Source organism: Halichoerus grypus, chromosome 4, assembly GCF_964656455.1.
Source record: "Halichoerus grypus chromosome 4, mHalGry1.hap1.1, whole genome shotgun sequence".
NCBI classification, from domain to species: Eukaryota; Metazoa; Chordata; class Mammalia; order Carnivora; family Phocidae; genus Halichoerus; species Halichoerus grypus.
This window is the reverse complement of record NC_135715.1, coordinates 178,435,234-178,455,603: the sequence shown is the minus strand read 5'-3', so window position 1 is coordinate 178,455,603 and position 20,370 is coordinate 178,435,234. Positions and strand designations below refer to the sequence as shown.

At 40.3% G+C, this 20,370-nt stretch overlaps 1 protein-coding gene across 1 annotated transcript in view; it reads left to right on the top strand.

Annotated features, from left to right (window-relative positions):
• The window catches only part of PAX3 (paired box 3), a 76,889-nt gene extending 58,090 nt beyond the window's left edge, over positions 1–18,799 (top strand). Inside the window, exons 5-7 of the mRNA XM_036098682.2 lie at positions 6,481–6,686; positions 17,258–17,423; positions 18,294–18,799. Coding sequence (XP_035954575.2) covers positions 6,481–6,686; positions 17,258–17,423; positions 18,294–18,634 — 713 coding nt within the window. The 3' untranslated portion in view covers positions 18,635–18,799. The remainder of the gene's footprint in view (positions 1–6,480; positions 6,687–17,257; positions 17,424–18,293) is intronic.
• The last annotated feature ends 1,571 nt before the right edge of the window (positions 18,800–20,370 follow it).

Here is a 20,370-nt window from a genome sequence, read left to right as displayed (position 1 = left end):
GTCTTTGTGTCTGTTGCTCCCTGCCAGGCAGGTGTCAGAGCCCTGAATGAGGGTAAATGCCCCGTTGATGGATTCCACAGATGGAGCGTGGAAATCGGTAGAATAGGCCTCAGCCACAGGCCATTTCTTGGGATCCAACAAAAGCCTCCAAATAAGTCAACAAAAATCCCAAAGATCACAAAGGGAAAATGTCATTTGTCATTTACTCTGAGCCTGTGAGGGAATATCAGTCTTGCTTCACTCCTCCTGGCTTTCACCCGAGTAAACACGGGAGAGGTCATTCACATCTCTCTTAGTGTAAAAGGGCCATTTCACATCAGAAAACAGTTAGCTGTCCCAACGTCCCCTTCACGTTGGATGGTAAAACTCACCAACACAGGAGACATTCTGCAATTAGTCAAGCAGGTGTACCAAACTTCGAGTTGACCCGTTAAAAGATCTTGTGGAATATACCTGCCAGATACCCTGAAACCTTCAGATCCGGGAGGAAATGATCTCAGGGAGCTCTCAGGCACGATTCCTATTTTTATTTTATGATTATTTTTCGAATCGGTGAGACACAGCTTTAAGTACCAATGCTGACAGGTCTAGCTTGCAAAGATTAGTACAGACGGAAAGACCATCTGATTTGGTCTGGGGCTATCTTCAAGTAAATGACCGATGACTAAGGATGTCAGCCTCAGAACCCGCAGAGAGAGATTCCCGCCCCCCCCACCTCCTCTGTGTCTGTAAATTGCATTGTATTATATCTGGGACAAACATAGAGTTTAAATGGTTGTCATGTTTTGATTCTTTAATTATTCAAATGAAAGATCTTGCTGAGAAGAAAGACAGTGTGCCAAATTCATGCTTGTGAATTATTTTGTCTCTCTATTTTTTGCCTGTCTCCCATCTCTGAATTATATTGGTCTGGAAACCAATAATTATAGAATTCCACGTGACTAAATCCCTATAAAATTGAGGTAAGATCTCATGTATAATAGCGTTAACTAGGATGAAATATTTCTTCAGGCTACAGAAGAGGTCACAAGGGGTTAACGGACAAAGACATACTCTCTAATTCTGTAATTCCTTCTTTAATTAAACTTCATGGTTGGTCCACTGGTGGTAATACTTCAGCTTTCTCCTCCCAGTTTGATTTGTTTCTGAAGGAAGAATTTGTAATCCTGTGGGGTATGATTGTTGCCTATGCTGGATCTTTTTTTTTAATTTTTATTTTTTAAACTGATGCTGTCCACTTCCCCAAGGTTCATCTTGGGAGTTAATGTGAAATCATTGGGATAACTAAAAATTTGTCTCCTAAGACCTAAAATTAGCTTGAGATAGAAAAAGAAGAAATGAACTTTCTTACAAAGGACAGAGCTGAAACACTGAGGTACCTGGGGAGAGACAATATTTTCCTGTGATCACTCTGGGGCATCTGCTGAATAACTTGTGAATATCCCAATGGATTTCAAGTTATTTATTCCTGCCCTTTGGTTTGAAAACAGTTTGATGTTACTTTACAACACTTGAGATCCTTTCACTAACATGTTTTTAATAGCAAAAAAGAAGGATTTAGTAAAGCTCTAAAATGAGTGATCAGTTCAACTGCTTGTGATTAGTAGTATGTTCTAGATGGACCTGGGGTCTTAGGACCAGGAGTTGCTGATGATTCTTAAGGGAGACTGCAAATGGTCACACTGACCGTTTTGTTTTCTTAAATAAATTCATTCAGTTTCTTGGCAAACTGATTCATTTCTTAGAGCTTTATCCTTATTTAACAGCTACACTTGAATATGCAAAGAATTCAATCAATGTTCGTTGAATTGAATTAAATTCAATTAGAAAATTGATTTGATGTATAATATTAATCAAACTGTTGTGTTTTCATAAATTTCATTTGATTCTAGGACGTTTTTGAAAATTTGGGGCAAATGAGAGTAGTAGTTGGCAATCAGCTAAATAATTTGCATTGGAATTCCTGTTTGGATTTGCTTCTGGTACTCCTCTTCAAAAGGACTCTGTGTTATGTGTGTGTGTGTGAGAGGGAGAGAGAGAGAGAGAGAAAGAAACTCAGCACCTATTTAGAACATACCTGGCTAGAAGAGAGAAAGTATGTCCCCTGAAGCCCCATAGACCTGGGTCAAATCCTAGCTTCCCTAGTCGTGTGATCTGAATAATGTCTCTGAGTCTCAGTTTCCTTTTTCTGTACAATGGTGCATTTATTTCACAGGGTTTTTGTGTGGTTACTTTGGGAAGAGAGAGAAATCCTCATCTTGGTAAGGTTTGCTCCAGGTGCATTGGAGACATTGAGTTACATGAATGTCTAAGTCAGAGAATGGATGGTGAGGGGGTTTTGAAAATAGAGTCAAAATTTTCAAAATCTGATAAGAATATGGATTGGGATAAAGTCTGAGAATCATGCAATTTAAAGCAATATAATTTCCACTTAGAATGGCATGTATTATATGTTAATATGGATTTAAAAATTTTTTTAAATTTAAATTCAATTAATTAACACAATTTCATATGAGTGCTATTGTGGAATTTCAAATTGGGGAGCAATATCTCTATTTAGTGAATAATAAAGCAAACTTTGTGAAGGCATGTGTAGAATGTGACGGAGCAACTTAAATGTAATTGAAAATCTCCCCTTCATATTAGGGATGGACAGTAGAAATAATCCAAAGAGATGATTTTACTGAAGAGATTATATTTAATCTAGTTGCTCTATCCTCACAATCTATGAACTCATTTAGATAATGGTCTGGCTGGTGGTGCTTGCATGTCCAAGTTAGAGCATTAGATATTCTGTGCAGAGACAAATATAATGAGCTATCTAAAAAAAAAAAAAAAAAAAAAGCCTTGTTTTTACTTCGGTGTAATATTAAGCAGGATGAGGTACGTTGTGTCTAGGGTCTAAAGTTGAATACGTAAAATAAATGGACTTCAACAAAATGATTTTTTTTGTGCTATTGCGATGGGATGTAAGTATCAGATTTGTTTTTGGTAAGAACGGAATGATTCAAATTCATGACATTATCATGTTCTCTGTAAATCTTGTTTCTATTGAATGACATAAAAAACAGTAGTATTTCCATCTTTAGAAATAGCTAGTATTTCCTAGCTGGTGGATTAATCTTGGGTTGCTGACTTAACGTATTTTAAAGCCCACATCCTTTTGGGGTGTACAGATGGAGGAAAGTTAGAATTAACTTGTACAACCGTGGCTTCATATTGCCAAGAAGGATCCGTGGGTTCAGATAATTTTCTAGCAGAAAAATCAGGCAAGTTATTTCCTCAGTGTCTTTTGAATGTTTTATGGAGGTTTTTTGGAGGTTTTTCTAGTGAGATACAACCGTTGGATTGCTTTTGAATAAACAGTCTAGAAATACGAGTAGTGATTTGTTAGCTTGTTAAAGAAAATTTTATTTTGAGTGGTAAAGGCTGTCCTACTGAACTCCCAGACATTCTGAGGCTTTTTAATCATTAGCTGTTGGTGATTCTTCATCTTTTTTTTTTTTTAAATCACAATCCTCTGAAAAAATTGATAATTATTTCCCAGAAAAATTCAGGTATGCAAATGCTTGCAAAATCTTCCAAATCATTTTTTGAGGATTTACAGACTCCCAAATCTCATTTCAGTAGATGTTGGGAGACTCAGAAGGGCAGAATAGGGGCAGCAAAATCAGTGTTGTTTCAAAACTTAAATTCTACCAGGCATTTCCATTCTGTCAACATGTGTTTATTGAACACCTACTATGTTTCAAGGCATCCAGCAGTGAACAAGGCAGAAAAAGGCCTTGAGCTCACAAAGCTTATATTCTGGAGGATGTTGATTGTTAAGGTGAAACATGGTGGTCTTGACCCTCAGAATTAACTCTCGCCGGTACTTGTACATTTCAGGAGCCCCCTTTCTTCAGAAACTGGAGATGATTCTGATTAATTGACCTGACAGTGCATGGCACATCATATTTACTTGGGAGGATTTAATAACCTTAGAGACTCCCAGAGGAAACATGAAAATTTCCACATACTATTATCCTAATGGGATCATAGTAAGAGAAAGTGCAAGCAAAGATTTAAGGTTCTCACAGGCAGAGGAAGCTTTTGGTCAGTCCTTAAATGCTGTTGGGTTTTTTACCTGAATTCACAGAAGATGGAAAAGTCAGGGCAACAGAAACTGGAAGCAGGGAAGGGAAACATTTTATGGCGATTTATTGTCTTAGGGGAATGAATAATCTGTTTCTTGAGAAGTATATTATTTATAATTTAAAAATATGTGTGTGGACCCATTGTTTTGATAAGTTACAGCAGGAAATATTTTATGTACTTGGGAATCTGGGGAGAGAAAATAATAATCTGGAATATTCTATAGAGGTGGTTCTCAAAGGGTCATTTAGGACCAGCAAAGTTGGTATCCACCACTCCCAAAAACAGAAACCGTGGGGGTGGGGGTGGGGCAGCAGTCTGTGTTTTAATAAGCTTTTCAGGTGGTTCTGATGCTCCCAAAGTTCAAGATCCACTGCTCTACAATGATGCACAAATTATTGCTTTTTTAATTTGACTCACATTTATCAAACATAAACACGTGCAAGTTGTATTGGGAGCTTTTGAAGTTTCTAATGCAATGCACATTTCTTAGCATGTTAATTCTCCTTTAAAATATTCCCATACCTAAAGCAAGTCTAGTTTTATTTTTTTAAGTATCCTAAAATAAGATTTATATCGAATTAGACCATTTTATATCAAATTAGACAACGTAATTGGAACACCAAGTGTAAGGGCTAACATATAGTAGATGCACTATATATTAGTTTCCTTTAGCTTTTATCTGCAAGCACTTGTTTTTCTTTAATTTGTCATAGAGATTATTAATTCGCTCTCTTAATTTTACAGTTTGAAGGTGAATAAATTGTAAGAGTATTAAATATTAAAAAAACTTAAAATTCTATTTATGGGTTATTTTGGATGTACACCCCTTCGGGCAGCTTATAATATAATATTCTGAAGTCGAATGGAATTTTAGATTTCTGTAGGGCAGAGTTGAGTTTGAGTTTAAGATAAAAGAGAATGAGTGGTGTAGGAAATACTGCATTTTGACATTGCTTCTGGCACCACCTGGATTTCCCCAGGCCCTACAGCCTGAGAGTGCAAAGGAGTTACCTTGACAATGAAATTAATGATCTACAATTTTCTGGATTTCCTTCCCCATTTGCTAACAGCACATTTCAGCCCCTTCCCCAGAGGATCCCCCAGTTATTTGGGGAGTTTTCAGAGTGTATTTGGATATGCTCAGGAGTGTGGCTGCCCTGGCTCCTGAGTTCTGCTCAGAGTGGGTGCCTGAGAGCCCTCTGATGGCCCTCTGCCACTGCCCCGATGCCCAGGGCCTCTGCGAGAGGCTGCTTTCCTGCCCAGAGCCCTGTGTCTGCTGTGCCCTCAAACCTCAGAACCTTCTATAGGTTGACAGGTGCTCAGTTACTGGAAGAACTCACGGGCGCCATATTTTATCATCAGTGCAAATTCCTATCTAATTTCCCAGTCCCTCCTTCTCTTTCGTAGATACTCACATACTCAGTATGGAAGCTCTCCATGCCTGACGCAGGCTAATACAGACAAATTCAAACTTTGCTGGGGAGGGGCCTGCAGGGGACTGGTTTCCGGGACACGTGGCCTGTGCAGTCGTCCACCCGTGGCCCCATGCTCAGAAGGGCCCTGTGTTTGGTTTTTATGCTCTGTTGTGGCCATCCCAAAATTTGTAGTAATTTTTGAACACAGGGACTTGCATTTTTATTTTGCACCGTGTTCCTCAAATTAGGCAGCGGTCCTGGGTAGCTGCTCACCATTCAGCAGAGACCCAGACTCTGAACTTCGGCTTAGAGATAGTTTACTAGACTATGCCTGCTTTTTCTTGAGTCTGTCCTTGAGGTTCACATTAACAATATCTAAACTCTCCTTAAACATTTCTCAATATCTGGTAATAAGATACTAAATTTAAATATGATTTCTATTATAGGAGTAGAGTCTATAAATTTGTAGGAATCCTGTAACATTTTACTATTATTGACTTTTTAGATACTAAGTCAATTTTGGGATTAAAAAAAAAAATCACATCTGTTAACGGATTTCCTCCTGTCAAAGGTGGTGAAAGTTTATTTGGAACCACATTAAATCTGATTCATTTGTCAAACACAAATGGAGGACCCATTCAGTGCTAAGCACAAGGGCCATAAAAATGGAATCATGCCTGTCCCTGTTTTCTAAGATCTCATAATGGACCTAGGGTGACAGATGCAGAGAACAATGATTTCTGCCTGGGGGGCTTGGAGACAAAGTAGGGGAAGAGATTAAATATCATTTAATAAATGCAATACTGCACAGAGGGACTTGGTGTCTGTGAAGACACTGGGAATGTACTTTAGGATCTGAATCATTAAATCCTGGCCAAACTTGTGTTTTGACTCCTGTTTTATCACTTTTTTTCTCCCATGCATTTAGCCTCAGCACCCCAATCCGATGAAGGCTCTGACATTGACTCTGAACCAGATTTGCCACTAAAGAGAAAACAGCGCAGGAGCCGAACCACTTTCACAGCAGAACAGCTTGAAGAACTGGAACGAGCTTTTGAGAGAACCCACTACCCTGATATTTATACCAGGGAGGAACTGGCACAGAGGGCGAAGCTCACCGAGGCCCGAGTCCAGGTACTGACTCTAAACATCCACGCCCTGATTAAATCCGGACCAGGAAACCAAACAGTGTCTTCTCATCTAAGGCAGATTTTATTTTATTTTATTTTTTTTAAAGACTTTATTTATTTATCTGAGGGAGAGAGCACGAGCAGGGGGAGGAGCAGAGGGAGAGGGAGAAGCAGAGGGAGAGGGAGAAGCAGAGGGAGAGGGAGAAGCAGGCTTCCCGCTGAGCAGGGAGCCCCATGCGGGACTCGATCCCAAGACCCTGGGATCATGACCTGAGTCGAAGGCAGACGCTTAACCCACTGAGCCACCCAGGCGCCCCTAAGGCAGATTTTAAACCCAGAGGATAAATATGTTAGGAATGGTACCTCACTGTGAATTGTAGCCCTTTAGTGGCATAAAGTTCCCACCACGTTCTCTCTAGTGCCTTTTCTTTGTCTTTTGCCCTGTCCTGATGGCACTATCGTGACCTCTTTTTAATTTTTATTTATATTTGCCTGATCACTCCCATTGAATGTCTTTTGTTTTAGGTATGTCTATTGTATCCAGCAGTATTTTACTTTGCTAACCAGTCAGACAATTTTTTTTTTTTTTTCTAACTTAAGAGGTGGGTAAGTCGAATTAAATTTATCGATGTGATCAATATGTTTGGCTCCTTCTCTGTCATGTTGTTGGATATAAGTATTTTATGTGGATAGATTTTAAAATGATCTATTTGTTTTCTTTGCATTCTTAGGGTTTTTTTTTTGTTGTTATTTACGAAAATGTGCTTTCTTATTTTAGCCTTTGGTTATCATAATTAGGAGAATATGATTATATCAGATATAACACCCAGAAGTGTGTCAGTTCCTGTTGTTCACTCCCCATTTCAGGAATCCTTGTTACATACCAGGCACTATATGGACTTCAGGGGTGGTACACAGATAATAGCAAACAAATTGTGAGTGGTCTCCTTGGACCAAGCACTGTTCTAAGTGCTTTACATGAATTAACCCATTTACTCGTCATTAAAACTGTATGTTGGTACAATTATTATCCCCAATTTATTTGTCAGACTATTGAAGTAACTACCCAAAGTCCTAAAACTAGTCAATGATAGATGTAGCTGGATTCTATATACTTGCTCTTGATGGCCTTTCAATTATGAGGATGGGCAAAGGTGTATAAAGAAAAATTCCTTCTAAAGGTGTTGTAGTCCTGAAGCATTTCAAGTAACCATATTATTTTAGGAATAGTTTGAATTATCTTCCGAACTTTTAGAAGTAGTCTGAACTCTCTGGAAAGACTACTTGGGTATAATAGGTTTCTATTGATCGATAGAATAACGTTTTCCTTATTAATAAAGATAGTAAAACACTGTTTGAAGGCTTAAAAATGTATTAGGGTATCCTGAAACTCCTTAAGTTACCTTATCATCGTCAGAGTGAGGCTGGAGACTCAGCAGTGAACCAGTCAGTTGATATGGTCTCTAGATTGATCATTGCTTTCTCATATGCAGCTGATTACCTCTCCTATTCTAGGTTTTTACAGAAATAGCCTCTTCCAGGGTACAGAGCCTAGTCAGAGTGATTGTCTTATTCAACCTGACTTGCCATATATCATCATAGTGCTAAGAAAGTGAAGGAATGCTAAGATGGATTAAGACAAGTCTCCCAAGCAGCTACAGCCTAATATGGTTAATGAGGTAAACACAAATAATTAAAAAACAAACAGATATGATAAGTACCATAAGAGAGAAAGTGCAGTGGGAGTTGAGAAGAGGAAAGAATGAGATCTTGCTGGATAACAAAAGAGGCTCATGAAGAAGGCAGATTTAGGATGAACTTTTGAAGCTAAATAGAAATTCTCTGGACAGGGAGGGTGGGGAGAGTACATTAGTAAGAGAGACTAATGTGGGCAAAAGCACAGAGAGTTGGATGCACATGAGTTACATACCTGGTGATCTTTCATTTTTGCTCATGTCAAAGGAACAGGGAATAGTTCAGTTTGCTTGGAGGGTAGGAAGAGGTAGGGTGGCGGGGAGGAATATGGTTGCAAATCTAGGCTGAGGACATCCTGTGGAGGGCTTGGGTTTCAGGCAAGGGCTCTCACAGTTGATGTGATGGGCAGTAGGCATGAATGGGTCAGGGGCCATGGGAATGGAAAGGAAAGGACCGTGGCAAAAGGTATTTGGAGGTGGAAGCAGGAGATGGGTAGGAGGGTGAGTGAAGAGTCATAGATGCGTGGAGGCTTACAGTGCAGATGTTTTACAGCTGGAACTACTATCTATCTGTTACATTGGGATACAGTGTTCCTCTCCAGAAATGACTACCGCTAACTACAAATCATGATAATTTACATACATACATTGTATGATATAATACTATAGGTAGTGTATGTATCATGATATTACTTATAACAATGTTACAAGTATTGTATATATCAAATCTAATTGCTTTTATTACAGTTCTGTGATTACCTGGTTTAAATCTGGAGTCAGATCTGTTCACATCTCCATTCTTCCAGCAAACCTTTATGGAGTGCCCACTGCATTCGAGGATTTGACCCCTATATTTCCTGTCTGGCCAACCCCACATCCCGAGTCAGTCCTTTAGACAGATAGGAGATCAGCTCTGCACTCAGAGTCACAAACATTGATTTTAAAGAAATCAAACAAAGAGTGTGATGGAAAACTGAAAGTGTTCCGTGTTGTTGTCTGTCATTCCTGCCTTTGCCAAAAACAAGGATGGAGGGCAGCCTAAATCTCAAACCCATGCAGCTTGTGCAGTGCCCAGCATTCACATCTGGCCCAATGAATGTCAGAGGAGAATAAGAAAGGCCCATTAACTTGCAGAGGACATGGGATCAAACCAATAAAGCGTGGTTCATATTTTTCTATACAGTGACCTCCTCTCCAAAGCAGGGCCCTCATTAACCTAACAGCTGTCCTAATGTGGCTTTAACCCGGTGACTCTTTACATTCCTTATGGCTTCATTAGTTCCCTTGAGACACATCATGTCTTGCACCACAGCTATGATCTACGGCCTAACAAATTCCCTACAACACCCGGCATATGGATCTTTTACTTAACACAGCAGGAAAAAGAAGGGAGTAGTTAATCACTGATTAAAATGCCAGAACAAAATCCTTTAGTTTTTAGAAGGATCTGGGAAAGCGGTAGCAACGTCAGCTCCCTTTGAGTGATAGCCAGAAAGTGTGAGTTAGTTTAATTTGTGGCACCTGGGAAAACCAAACACCCAATGAAAAAAACCCCTCAAACAAGTCTACATGCTTTTTTTTTTTTTCCCCCAAGTAAAATATTTCTAAAGTCTTCTGGATAGAGATGACACTAAAGCTATAAAAACTTAGGCTTTTGTCAGTATTTAATAAAAATTTGTTTAGCCCGTAGCTCTGTTGTGTTTCTCACAGCCAAATCTGAGGACACAATCTGAGAATTATTGTACACCAAAGACTAATTTGCCTAATTCACCTCCTGGGTATTATTATGCAAATAATGGCAAGCATCAACGTTTAGTGGGGAAGAATGCAAATATTTATGATGTGCAAAAGTTTTATTAAATATTCCATCTAAGAACTCCACCAAACAGGGAAGTAGCACTCTTTTACCACCAGGATAGTGGAAGACAGCAAAGGAAGCTATTTGAGGAAACAGCATTTAAGTAGGAATCAGAAGATGTGGGTTTTGGTCTCAGCTTGCCTACTCTGTTCTGCTGAGGAAGTCACTTAATTCAATGCTGTAATCCTGCTGGCTTCAGATTTTTTTTTTTCTTTTAATTTTAAAATATGGGGTAGGTTAGATCAGATGATCTCAGTCTAGGTCCACAGATGACCAGGATAATCATGGATGGACTTCAAGAAATCTAGGAGACTTGAGATTGGTACACACAATTTTGTGCCTTTGCCTCTGTGTGTGTGTGTGTGTGTGTGTGTGTGTGTGTGTACACAGACATTAACTAGGGGGGTATCCCTGCCTTTGTAATATTCTCAAATACCTCTGCTCCCTCTCCTATCCCCCAATTAAAAATAACTAGGTACAGGACTTATCATCAGTAATTGGAGATTCTCATAGAAGCCCAATAGGGATTGATTGATTGATTTTAATTCCAGTACAGCTAACATGCAATGATATATTAATTTCAGGTGTATAATAGAGTGATTCAAAAATTCTATATATTGTTCAGTGCTCATCACAATAAGGGTACTCAGTCCCTGTCACCTATTTCACCCATCCCTGCACCCACCTCCCCTCTGGTAACCATTAGTTTGTTCTCTGTAGTTAAGAGTCTGTTTTTTGGTTTGTCTCTTTTTTTCTTTGTTTTATTTCTCAAATTCCACATATGAGTGAAATCATATGGAATTTGTGTTTCTCTGACTGACTTATTTCACTTAGCATTACATTCTCTGGATCCCTCCATGTTGTTGTAAATGGCAAGATTCCATTTTTCTTTTATGGCTGAGTAATATTCCTTTGTATATATATGCCCCACCTTTATCCATCTATGGATGGACACTTGGGCTGCTTCCATAATTTTGCTATGGTAAATAATGTTGCAATAAACATAAGGGTGCATATATCTTTTCAAATTAGTGTTTTCATATTCTTTGGATAAATAGCCAGTAGTGGAATTACTAGGTCGTATGGTAGTTCTATTTTTAATTTTTTGAGGAATCTCCATACTGTTTTCTTTCTTTTTTTTTAATAACTTTTTTTTTTTTAAAGATTTTATTTATTTGACAGAGAGAGACACAGTGAGAGAGGGACCACAAGCAGGGGGAGTGGGAGAGGGAGAAGCAGGCTTCCCACTGAGCAGGGAGCCCGATGCGGGGCTCAATCCCAGGACCCTGGGACCATGACCTGAGCCGAAGGCAGGCACTTAACGACTGAGCCACCCAGGTGCACCCTTTCTTTTTTTTTTTTTTTTTTAAGATTTTATTTATTTGACAGAGAGAGAGACAGCAATAGAGGGAACACAAGCAGGGGGATTGGGAGAGGGAGAAGCAGGCTTCCCGCTGAACAGGGAGCCCAATGCGGGGCTCGATCCCAGGACTCTGGGATCATGACCCGAGCCGAAGGCAGACGCCCAACCAAGTGAGCCACCCAGGCGCCCCTCCATACTGTTTTCCACAGTGGCTGCACCAGTTTGCATTCCACCAACAGTGCACGAGGGTTCCTTTTTCTCTATATCCTCACCAATACTTGTTTCTTGTGTTTTTGATCCAGTGGGGATTTAAAGTCATCCAACAGATCTGTATAGTTCAGAAGGTAAGATAGGTATGGAATATTTGGCCCTGAAATTCCCTAATGATGCAAAAATATGATCATCCTGAAATTCTCTATGGGGGTTTGCTGTTGGGATGAATGAAGATGCAGTTGAGTATGTCTCTCTGTGTGTCCATGATCCTCTGATATTCCTGGGAGCATGGCACTTCTCCTCATCAACCTTATGCATTCTCTCCCCAGCCTGCTCTTCGTACAGTGGTCAGAGCTGGAGAGCAGCTGTGACAGAAGGGCTGGGAGAGTGCGATGTGGAAAGAGAGGGGGTATAGAGTGAATGAGAAGGTCCAGGGATGAACAGCTGGTCCTGAATTTACCTACTTGGAAAGTACTATATTTGGCATTGGGCATCATCACATTAGACGTCACTGAATCTAGTGCCTAATCAAGCATTTTATTTTTTTAAAAGATTTATTTATTTATTTTAGAGAGAGAGGGAGTGAATGCGAGAGAGAGCATGAGCAGGGAGAGGGGCAGAGGGAGAGAGGAAGCAGACTCCCCACTGAGCGGGGAGCGTGACGCAGGGCTCCATCCCATGACCCTGAGATCATGACCTGAGCCTAAATCAAGAGCTTGTTGCTCAACTGACTGAGCCACCCAGGTGCCACTAATCACGCATTTTAAATCTTGTTGTGAATTCTCTTTCTGAGCATTAAGTATTTCATTCTCCCCCCATATTTCAAATTGCATTTGAAACAACCCATCTGGAATAATGTGGGTTAGATTGCCTTTGGGGACCACACCAAAAATGTGAACCAGTAATTTCTCGATGGGCAAAATTAGGCTTCTGGGATAATTAGCAATAATCCATGAAACTTGGAAGCAAATTTGACCTAAGTCTCCATTCAAGCCAAACTGGCTTTCAATTATTTGAGGTGTTATTTGGGTACTTTCCTGTTTGCTCATGGGCACAAAAGGCTTTGGCTGTAGACCACAGAGCTAGGAAAACAAAGCAAGGCTTTAATTCTTGGGTGGCTAAGACAGAGATGGCAACGTGACATTCATACTCAATAGCTAACATTATTGAACACTTAATATCTCTTAGGTATTCTTCCAAGGGCTTTGATTGTATTGTCTCATTTAATTGTCACAACAATCTTGTGAAGTAGTTTTTTATTCCTCCCATTTAGTAGATGAGAAAGCAGAGGCCCATAGGTAGTAAGCAAATAGTTCAAGGTCACAGAGTTAGCAAAGTGGGAGGCCTGGGAGTCAACTTTTGCCTGGTCTGCATTTCACCCATGTGAATAAAAAGTATTTAAAGTACAAAGTTTTGGGGGCACCAGTGTGGCTCATTTGGTTAAATGTCCAGTTCTGGGTTTCAGCTCAGGTCGTGATCTCAGGGTCGTGAGATTGAGGCCCATGTCCAGCTCCGTGCTCAGCGGGGAGTCTGCTTGAGATTCTCTCTCCCTTTTCCTCTGCCCCTCCCCCCATTCATGCATTCTCTCTCTCTCAAATAAACAAATAAATCCTTAAAAAAAATGAAGTACGAAGTTTTCCACAACTTATATTGCTGAGAGTCTGAACAAATTTGTTACTTATTTGACCCACGAAGATAAAAAATTATGAAAACCTTGTTCTTTTTTTTTGTGGGTCATTATCTTTTTTCCCTAGTTATCATGATGTTATGAGGATCTTTCAATTGAAATTTTGTTTTGAAAATTCATTGGATATTATATTACTTCAGACATGGGTCTGAAGATTGTTTCCAAAAGGCATGAATATAGCTTTGTGGAAGGGCTCTGTAGAGAGATAAACAAGTAGGGAAAGATCCAGGGGCAGATGATAAGACACCGGGTTGTAGTTCATCAGCTGAAGTAAAAACTTGCTTTGTGGGAGGGTTTTGATGTCATGTGATATTATACAGGCAAATGATCAGCATTTAACTGCAGCCTCCTGCCCTACTTCCTTCCCATGTTAGCTGTGGTGTGGAAGGCCAGGTCATATGTGGGGAGAGTGAGATTACATTGAATTATAGGTCATAGAATTACATTTAACAGGTGATAGCCAACTTTGTAAAACTTGTTCTTTCTGTCCTACTGGCTGAGACATTGGCAGAACACTCATACTCTCCTTTAGAACATCAGAGGCCAGTTTGTTTCTGTCGCCATTGCTACTCTTTTCAAAACAAAGAGAAGTTTCTGGTAATTGTAACAACTGAGTCATAAATGCCTTCCTTTAGATGAACTTCTTCAGTGTTATACACTCAGGCAGTTCATTTAGTAGATTATTCATTGATTGTTAGGAATTAGTGAAACAATATTGAAAGAGTTATCTAAGACCTCTGAGTACTAAAGGGAATGCCTTTCAATTAAAGATGGGGTCATAGCAGTATCCCAGGATCATTGTGCCTGGTCAGTTTGGATCTTTAAAATGAAGATTATTTCAAGGGCACCTTTTTCCTTTTAAAATAATAGATAAATCTTTTATGAGTTTCAAATTATAAAGAAGGCAAGGACCGCTTTCTGATTTGCAACTTCAGTATATGTATGTATGTATGCATGTATGTATGTATGTATGTATGTATCTATCTTTAATGCTACTTTTGGCAGACACAGCTGGTTTTAGGAGATGCAGAAGGCTGATAAGGGCAAGATGATAAAAAGTCTGGTTAAATGACCAGCGACAGGAAGGATAGTCCTCAGTCCTCAGTAGTCCCTGGTTCTCTCAGGAATAAATAGCCCTCTGGATTTATTTAGCCTAAATTTAAACATCATTTGAATTCCTTCCACTGGCAGACTCTCGAACCTCCTGTTGAAGGTTTGTTTTTTAGTAAAGATTTGCTTCCCAATTATTTCTCTTCAACTTTTATTGTAAGAATAAGAGATATTGTATTGTAAATACGAGAACTTTCTAGTACAACTGCTGGTGGGTTTACTCAGTGTCTTCAGTTTTTGGATTGTTTTGGGAAAATGAAAAGAAAACCCCCAAAACCTTACATCCCTAGTCTTTTGGATATTTGAAGCTATCTGTAGAAAGTTATGATGTTTCTTCTGATTTATTACTTGAGCAAAGACATGTTTGATGTAAAAAAAATTGGGTTATGGAGGAGATAGAAGGATCTTGGATCCACAGCAGGTTGAGATGGACGGAGTGATCAGGCAGAGCCACCCACTGGGTACATCAAACCTGGTTTACTTATCTAAAGGTTACAGGAGGAAGTTGGCCCAGAGAGATTGGCAGCGTGCTCTTTTAGCGATGGAAGTGCGAGCTCTGGGTTCTTCCTGAAGGATCTCACCGGTGGAATCGAGGCTAGTAAGTCTGAATGAGTGAAATCACATGAGAACCTTGGGAAATCCAGTGCTCTTCCCAGCCTAAAGTGGGAGATGCCCTGCACATAGTTTGGTTGAGACCGGTGTCAGGAACTGCTTCACCTGAGCCAGGTGTGACTTATTAGTCTCCAGGTTTTTAATGTAAAATATGACCACGGTGTGTGGTACAGCACAGCACACTCAGGCAAGGAAATGGCCCCAGTTTCTTACCCTCTGCCTCCTCAGCCTAAAACAGCTCGTTCCAGACACTTCGGCGCGTCCTGGTAACAGACGCTCAGATTTGCAGTGAGCAAACACAGTTGACGCAGACCTGAAATGGAGGGCTGGCTTGTTCATGGTTCTATTATCCCAGGTGGCAATTTATTAAGTTAAGTAAAACTCTAATTCAATTATGGATCAACATGGGAAAATATTGACTTACCTTCTTTTCCTGTTGGAAACTTAAGGAGTATTAAATGTTAGTATTTTGAGGAAGTTCAAAAAGCTTTCTTTACCAGGATCATGCGGTGTGCTTGGAGAAGGCCAGACTCCTTTTCAGACAAGTGCTTGGGTGAATAGCAAAAGTTTAGGCAGATGCCTTGGCAAAGTGTTTGTTAAACTGGGTTTTCTTGCTCCAAAAGGGAGAAGTTCCTGCCTCCACTCTTTTAAAAGTTTCCACGACTTCAGAAAAATTACAGTTAAGTTGTTGTTCATTTTGTTCTACAAGGACATCAAGCCTTACCTTTTCTTAGACACATTGGTCTCCTGCATTATCACCTCCATCTGGAGTGACCTTTTGTTGAAATCTTGTCCATACTCTAAAATGAGTTCAAACTCTCTCTCCACTCAGAACTTTCCCTGATTCTCTGCATTTCCAAATATGGAGCACTTACCTCTCATGAGCATTATTTCGGTTTCCTTGAGGGCTCTGTGAATTCCAGAGGATAAGCCTGAAAGTTATTGGAGTGCAGGGATCCTGTCTTATCCTCCCATTTCATTCATCCCTTTTCCCCTCTGACTGCAAGCACGATGCTTTATCCATATGGAGTTTTCAGTGAACTTTCCATATAGGAATTAGAATATCTTTAATTGGTAGAAATACTCTATAATTTTGGGAGAAAGGTCACAAATGCACTCTGTCAAATCCTTCAAAGTTCCACATTTAAGCGGCAGATGTAAAAACTGGGCAAGATGATGGGGCCCATTAAAAGCCTTATATCACAATTCCTTAACGTTTTAGATGTCCAGTTACATTTCTTACTCCCATTATCACCATTTCTCCCCAGCTACCTGCCAAAATACACGGGCTCTGAATCCTCTGAAGGCATTTTATTATATTATACCATTTTTTTCTGAATGTACCTGGTCATCATAGTGCTCAGCACAGACTCTTATTGGTGTTTAAAGCTGTTGTTGAAAGAAATAATAAACTATTTAAGAGATCTTCTTAGATAAAATGCTTTCATTTCTTGAAATACCTCTTTGGCATTTATTCCCATTAAGATCAGAGCAATGTCTCAACTTTGAAAGGGATGGTAAAATGGCTCCATTTCTCCTCCTGGTCAATTTACATGACGATATAGAAGCTATGCCCGTAACGACCATAGAAATGCAAAGACAGCCTGATACAAATATTAAATACAAAGTTAGTGGGATAGGCAAGACTCAATTAGGACATATGTCATGTACGGGTCAAGGAGGCCCATGCACCCTCCCTACAGTGCTGTGGTAGATGAAGGCAGGGGTTAGGTGTTGGTGATGGTGACCTTGGGGTGTTCCTGTGGTTCCCACTCCTGCTCAGCCATCCCTGCCCATGGTCATCCCAGGGTTCGTGGGGGCTCTGAGGGACCATGGAAGGTCCAGGAAGCCCCTTTCCTGACCCCTGACATTGAACTCTCCTTCCTCCCTTGACAATACAACACAGAAGGTGGAGTTCCCTTGCATCTATTTGCCCTGTCAGTAAGGGGGCCTTTAATCTGTTTTAGCATGAAAAATTCATTAAGAATGTACTATTATTTCATCAGTGAAATCCTCAAATTTTAAATTAAATCCATAGGTTTGGTTTAGCAACCGCCGTGCGAGATGGAGGAAGCAAGCTGGGGCCAATCAACTCATGGCTTTCAACCATCTCATTCCGGGGGGGTTCCCTCCCCCCGCCATGCCGACCCTGCCAACATACCAGCTGTCGGAGACATCTTACCAGCCCACAGCTATTCCGCAAGGTACGGAGGGAGTCGAGGGGTTAAAATATAACTCCCTGTTGCTTTCTCTGCTGCTGGGAAATCTTCCTCGATGCTGACATTGTTGCTGCTGCCTGGGGGTTAATGACCTTCTATCAGGTCGTCCCGAAGGTTTACCTGCCCCATTTCAGAAACCTAGTTTGTTCGGTGACATAGTTGGATCTCTCTAGATGATGAGCTGTGTTACAATACTGGCTCAGTATTTTAAAACAAAACAAAATGATGAAACCAAACCCAACACCTTTCCTAAATAAATATGCCATTTGCTTTTTCTTGGTTAAAATTTTACTTCTACCTTTGCACTGCTGTCGGCAGTTAACTGAAGTTCTATGAGAGTTACTAACTGCAGTAGTCATAGAGCAAATGTAACTCTGACCAAGTCACCGTTGGATGGCGCAGAGAGGTGAATGGGATCAGTGAGAAGACTGAATTATTTGGGATTATGAAAGATAGCATTCCAGGCATTCCACACGAATATTTAGGTGCTTTGAAAGCGTATTTGATAGGAAATGCGAGACTTGTGATTCTGACGCTGGCTAATTCTTATGCTGATTCATAACATTCACTACCAAAAATAGGTTCATTCTCATTGTTCATGTGATTTCTGCATTCGTGTTCTGGGTGAGTATGCCCTGAAAGTATATAAATAAGTTGCGTCCTTGCACTTAGGTGCAGAGACGGGGCTCTATTTGCTATGAGTGGTTCTCTATGCATGTTAAGAAGTGCAGTTTGAAGTTCACGTTTGGTCGGAGCGCTGGATACTCCTGGTGGCTCGGTGATTTGAACTTTCGCCCGGCGCTTTTCCTGCCGGCCTGCAAGGAGGGTTAGAGCTGACCGTCTTCTTCATTGCAGCTGTCTCGGATCCCAGCAGCACTGTTCACAGACCTCAGCCGCTTCCTCCGAGCACCGTCCACCAAAGCACTCTTCCTTCAAACCCAGACAGCAGCTCTGCCTACTGCCTCCCCAGCACCAGGCATGGATTTTCCAGCTATACAGACAGCTTTGTGCCTCCGTCTGGGCCCTCCAACCCCATGAACCCCGCCATTGGCAATGGCCTTTCACCTCAGGTCAGTCCCGTGTTTCCAGACAGACGATTTGCTGTATCCCAGAACCAAACAGTCAATTCCCCGAGGCGGTCATATAATGAATTGCCAAATTTAAACCATAATGTATTCTTTATACAAGCCACATGATTTCAGTTTTCTGGTTTCCTTTCTCTCCACCCTTCCTACGGGCTGTATCAAAAGTTGTAGCTTGGGCTTACAATCCAAGTGATTTTTAATGTAATCAGGGAGATCTGTGTTTATACCTCGTTGTCAAGGCATTGGTCAGCTCCACCCCTAGTTCTGAGCTTTGGGTCAGAAGCTCACACACATTTTTTGTTTCTTTGTTTTTGTTTCTGTTTCTGCTTTTTTTTTTTAAAAGTACTTGATCAGCTGATCTGGTTGTGAACAAAAGCACCTAATAGGAAAACACCAAAGCTTTATTAAAACAATTGGAGAGGAAGCAAGCAAGTTGTGTGGAGAGAGACCAGCTGATGACTCCAGAACTCTGGGATAAATGAGTTATAAATGCACAAATTAGGAGAATTACTGCTACTTTGGGAATATATAGATATTTGAATGTTGTAATTGTTTTTCTAATTTGCATTGGACTATGAGCCTTTCTTGAGAGATCATATTAATAAATTGCCTTGATAATTGCATGTCAGAGGGTTGGATAAATTTCCTCCATGTGGCATCTGTCTGAGGTTGACATTATTAGCAGTTGTTTAAATACAGATCGTTTGATTTTATTAGAGAGCTCTTGGCCCAGGTGGCACGGATAGTTGCCCACTAAATTTGGAGAAATGTCACAAAGGGGTTGCAATCTATAATTGCGATCGAGAATCTCTTCAGGGCTGAGAGTGAGAGTTTTAACAGCTTTATCTTTCCTTAACCCCCTTTTTTCTCTTGGTGGCTAGAAAAACAGAGAGAAGCCCAGAATGACAGAAATGAAAAGTGAAAAGACAATTATACTCAATTACACACTAATCACCGACTATCACCGCCGCCTAAGCACCAAGAGGGCATTCTAATAGGCAGAAAATGAGATTTTAATGGCACAAAGGGTGGCCAGAATAACGGCTCCTATATCTTTGCCTTCTTCGTTTTCTTCCACTTGTGGTTTGCGTCTTGGGAGTGCAGTTCCTGGGCTCTGCACAACGGTGATAACTCTGCGCAGCTGAAAAGTTCAAAGCCGTTGGAGTTGAAAAGAATGAATAGCAAAGGCAATGAAATAAACATTTCTGCCTAAAGGCAAAAGTTCATAAATCCTTTTTTGTAACAGTCAATGTAATTAAGTTTCATAGATTCCTATAGCACATCCTGGGATAAGAAATGAGAGGTGGCTTTAAACCTCGGCCGAAAAGTAACAACATGAAAACAATGAACGTGTCTTCCTACAGGACTTTAATAAATTTAATTTTCAAGTGCTGGCATTTGTGAGTGTGATTTTGCATGAAAATCATGGACTTATATTAGTAGATTCCTCTTCAAAATGCCCAGATTTATAGCATATAAGCCTCTTCCACAGTTTAGAAGGAACATCAGAAATAGTTATCTCGGCAGTTTTTAACATCAGTCGTCTGGGACCATAGCAGAGCTTTTTTGAACACGATTGGGTTGAAAGTTTTCATAAAAAGTAAACTAACCCTATACTGCTTCTGCAAGGTGAGACCCAGGACTCCCTTGGCATTTCTTTCGTGTTCAGTCAGAACAGAAATAATGACACGGGTCCGTATTCTCGAAGTGAAAGTCCTAGTTTCTTGTAAGCGTATGAGCTTGTATGTTATAATAACTGTATTCTATTTTATTCTATTCTGTTCTATTAGTATTACATAGTTGGAGTCACTGGCACTTAATCTGGAAACTGTTCATCTTTGATTTTA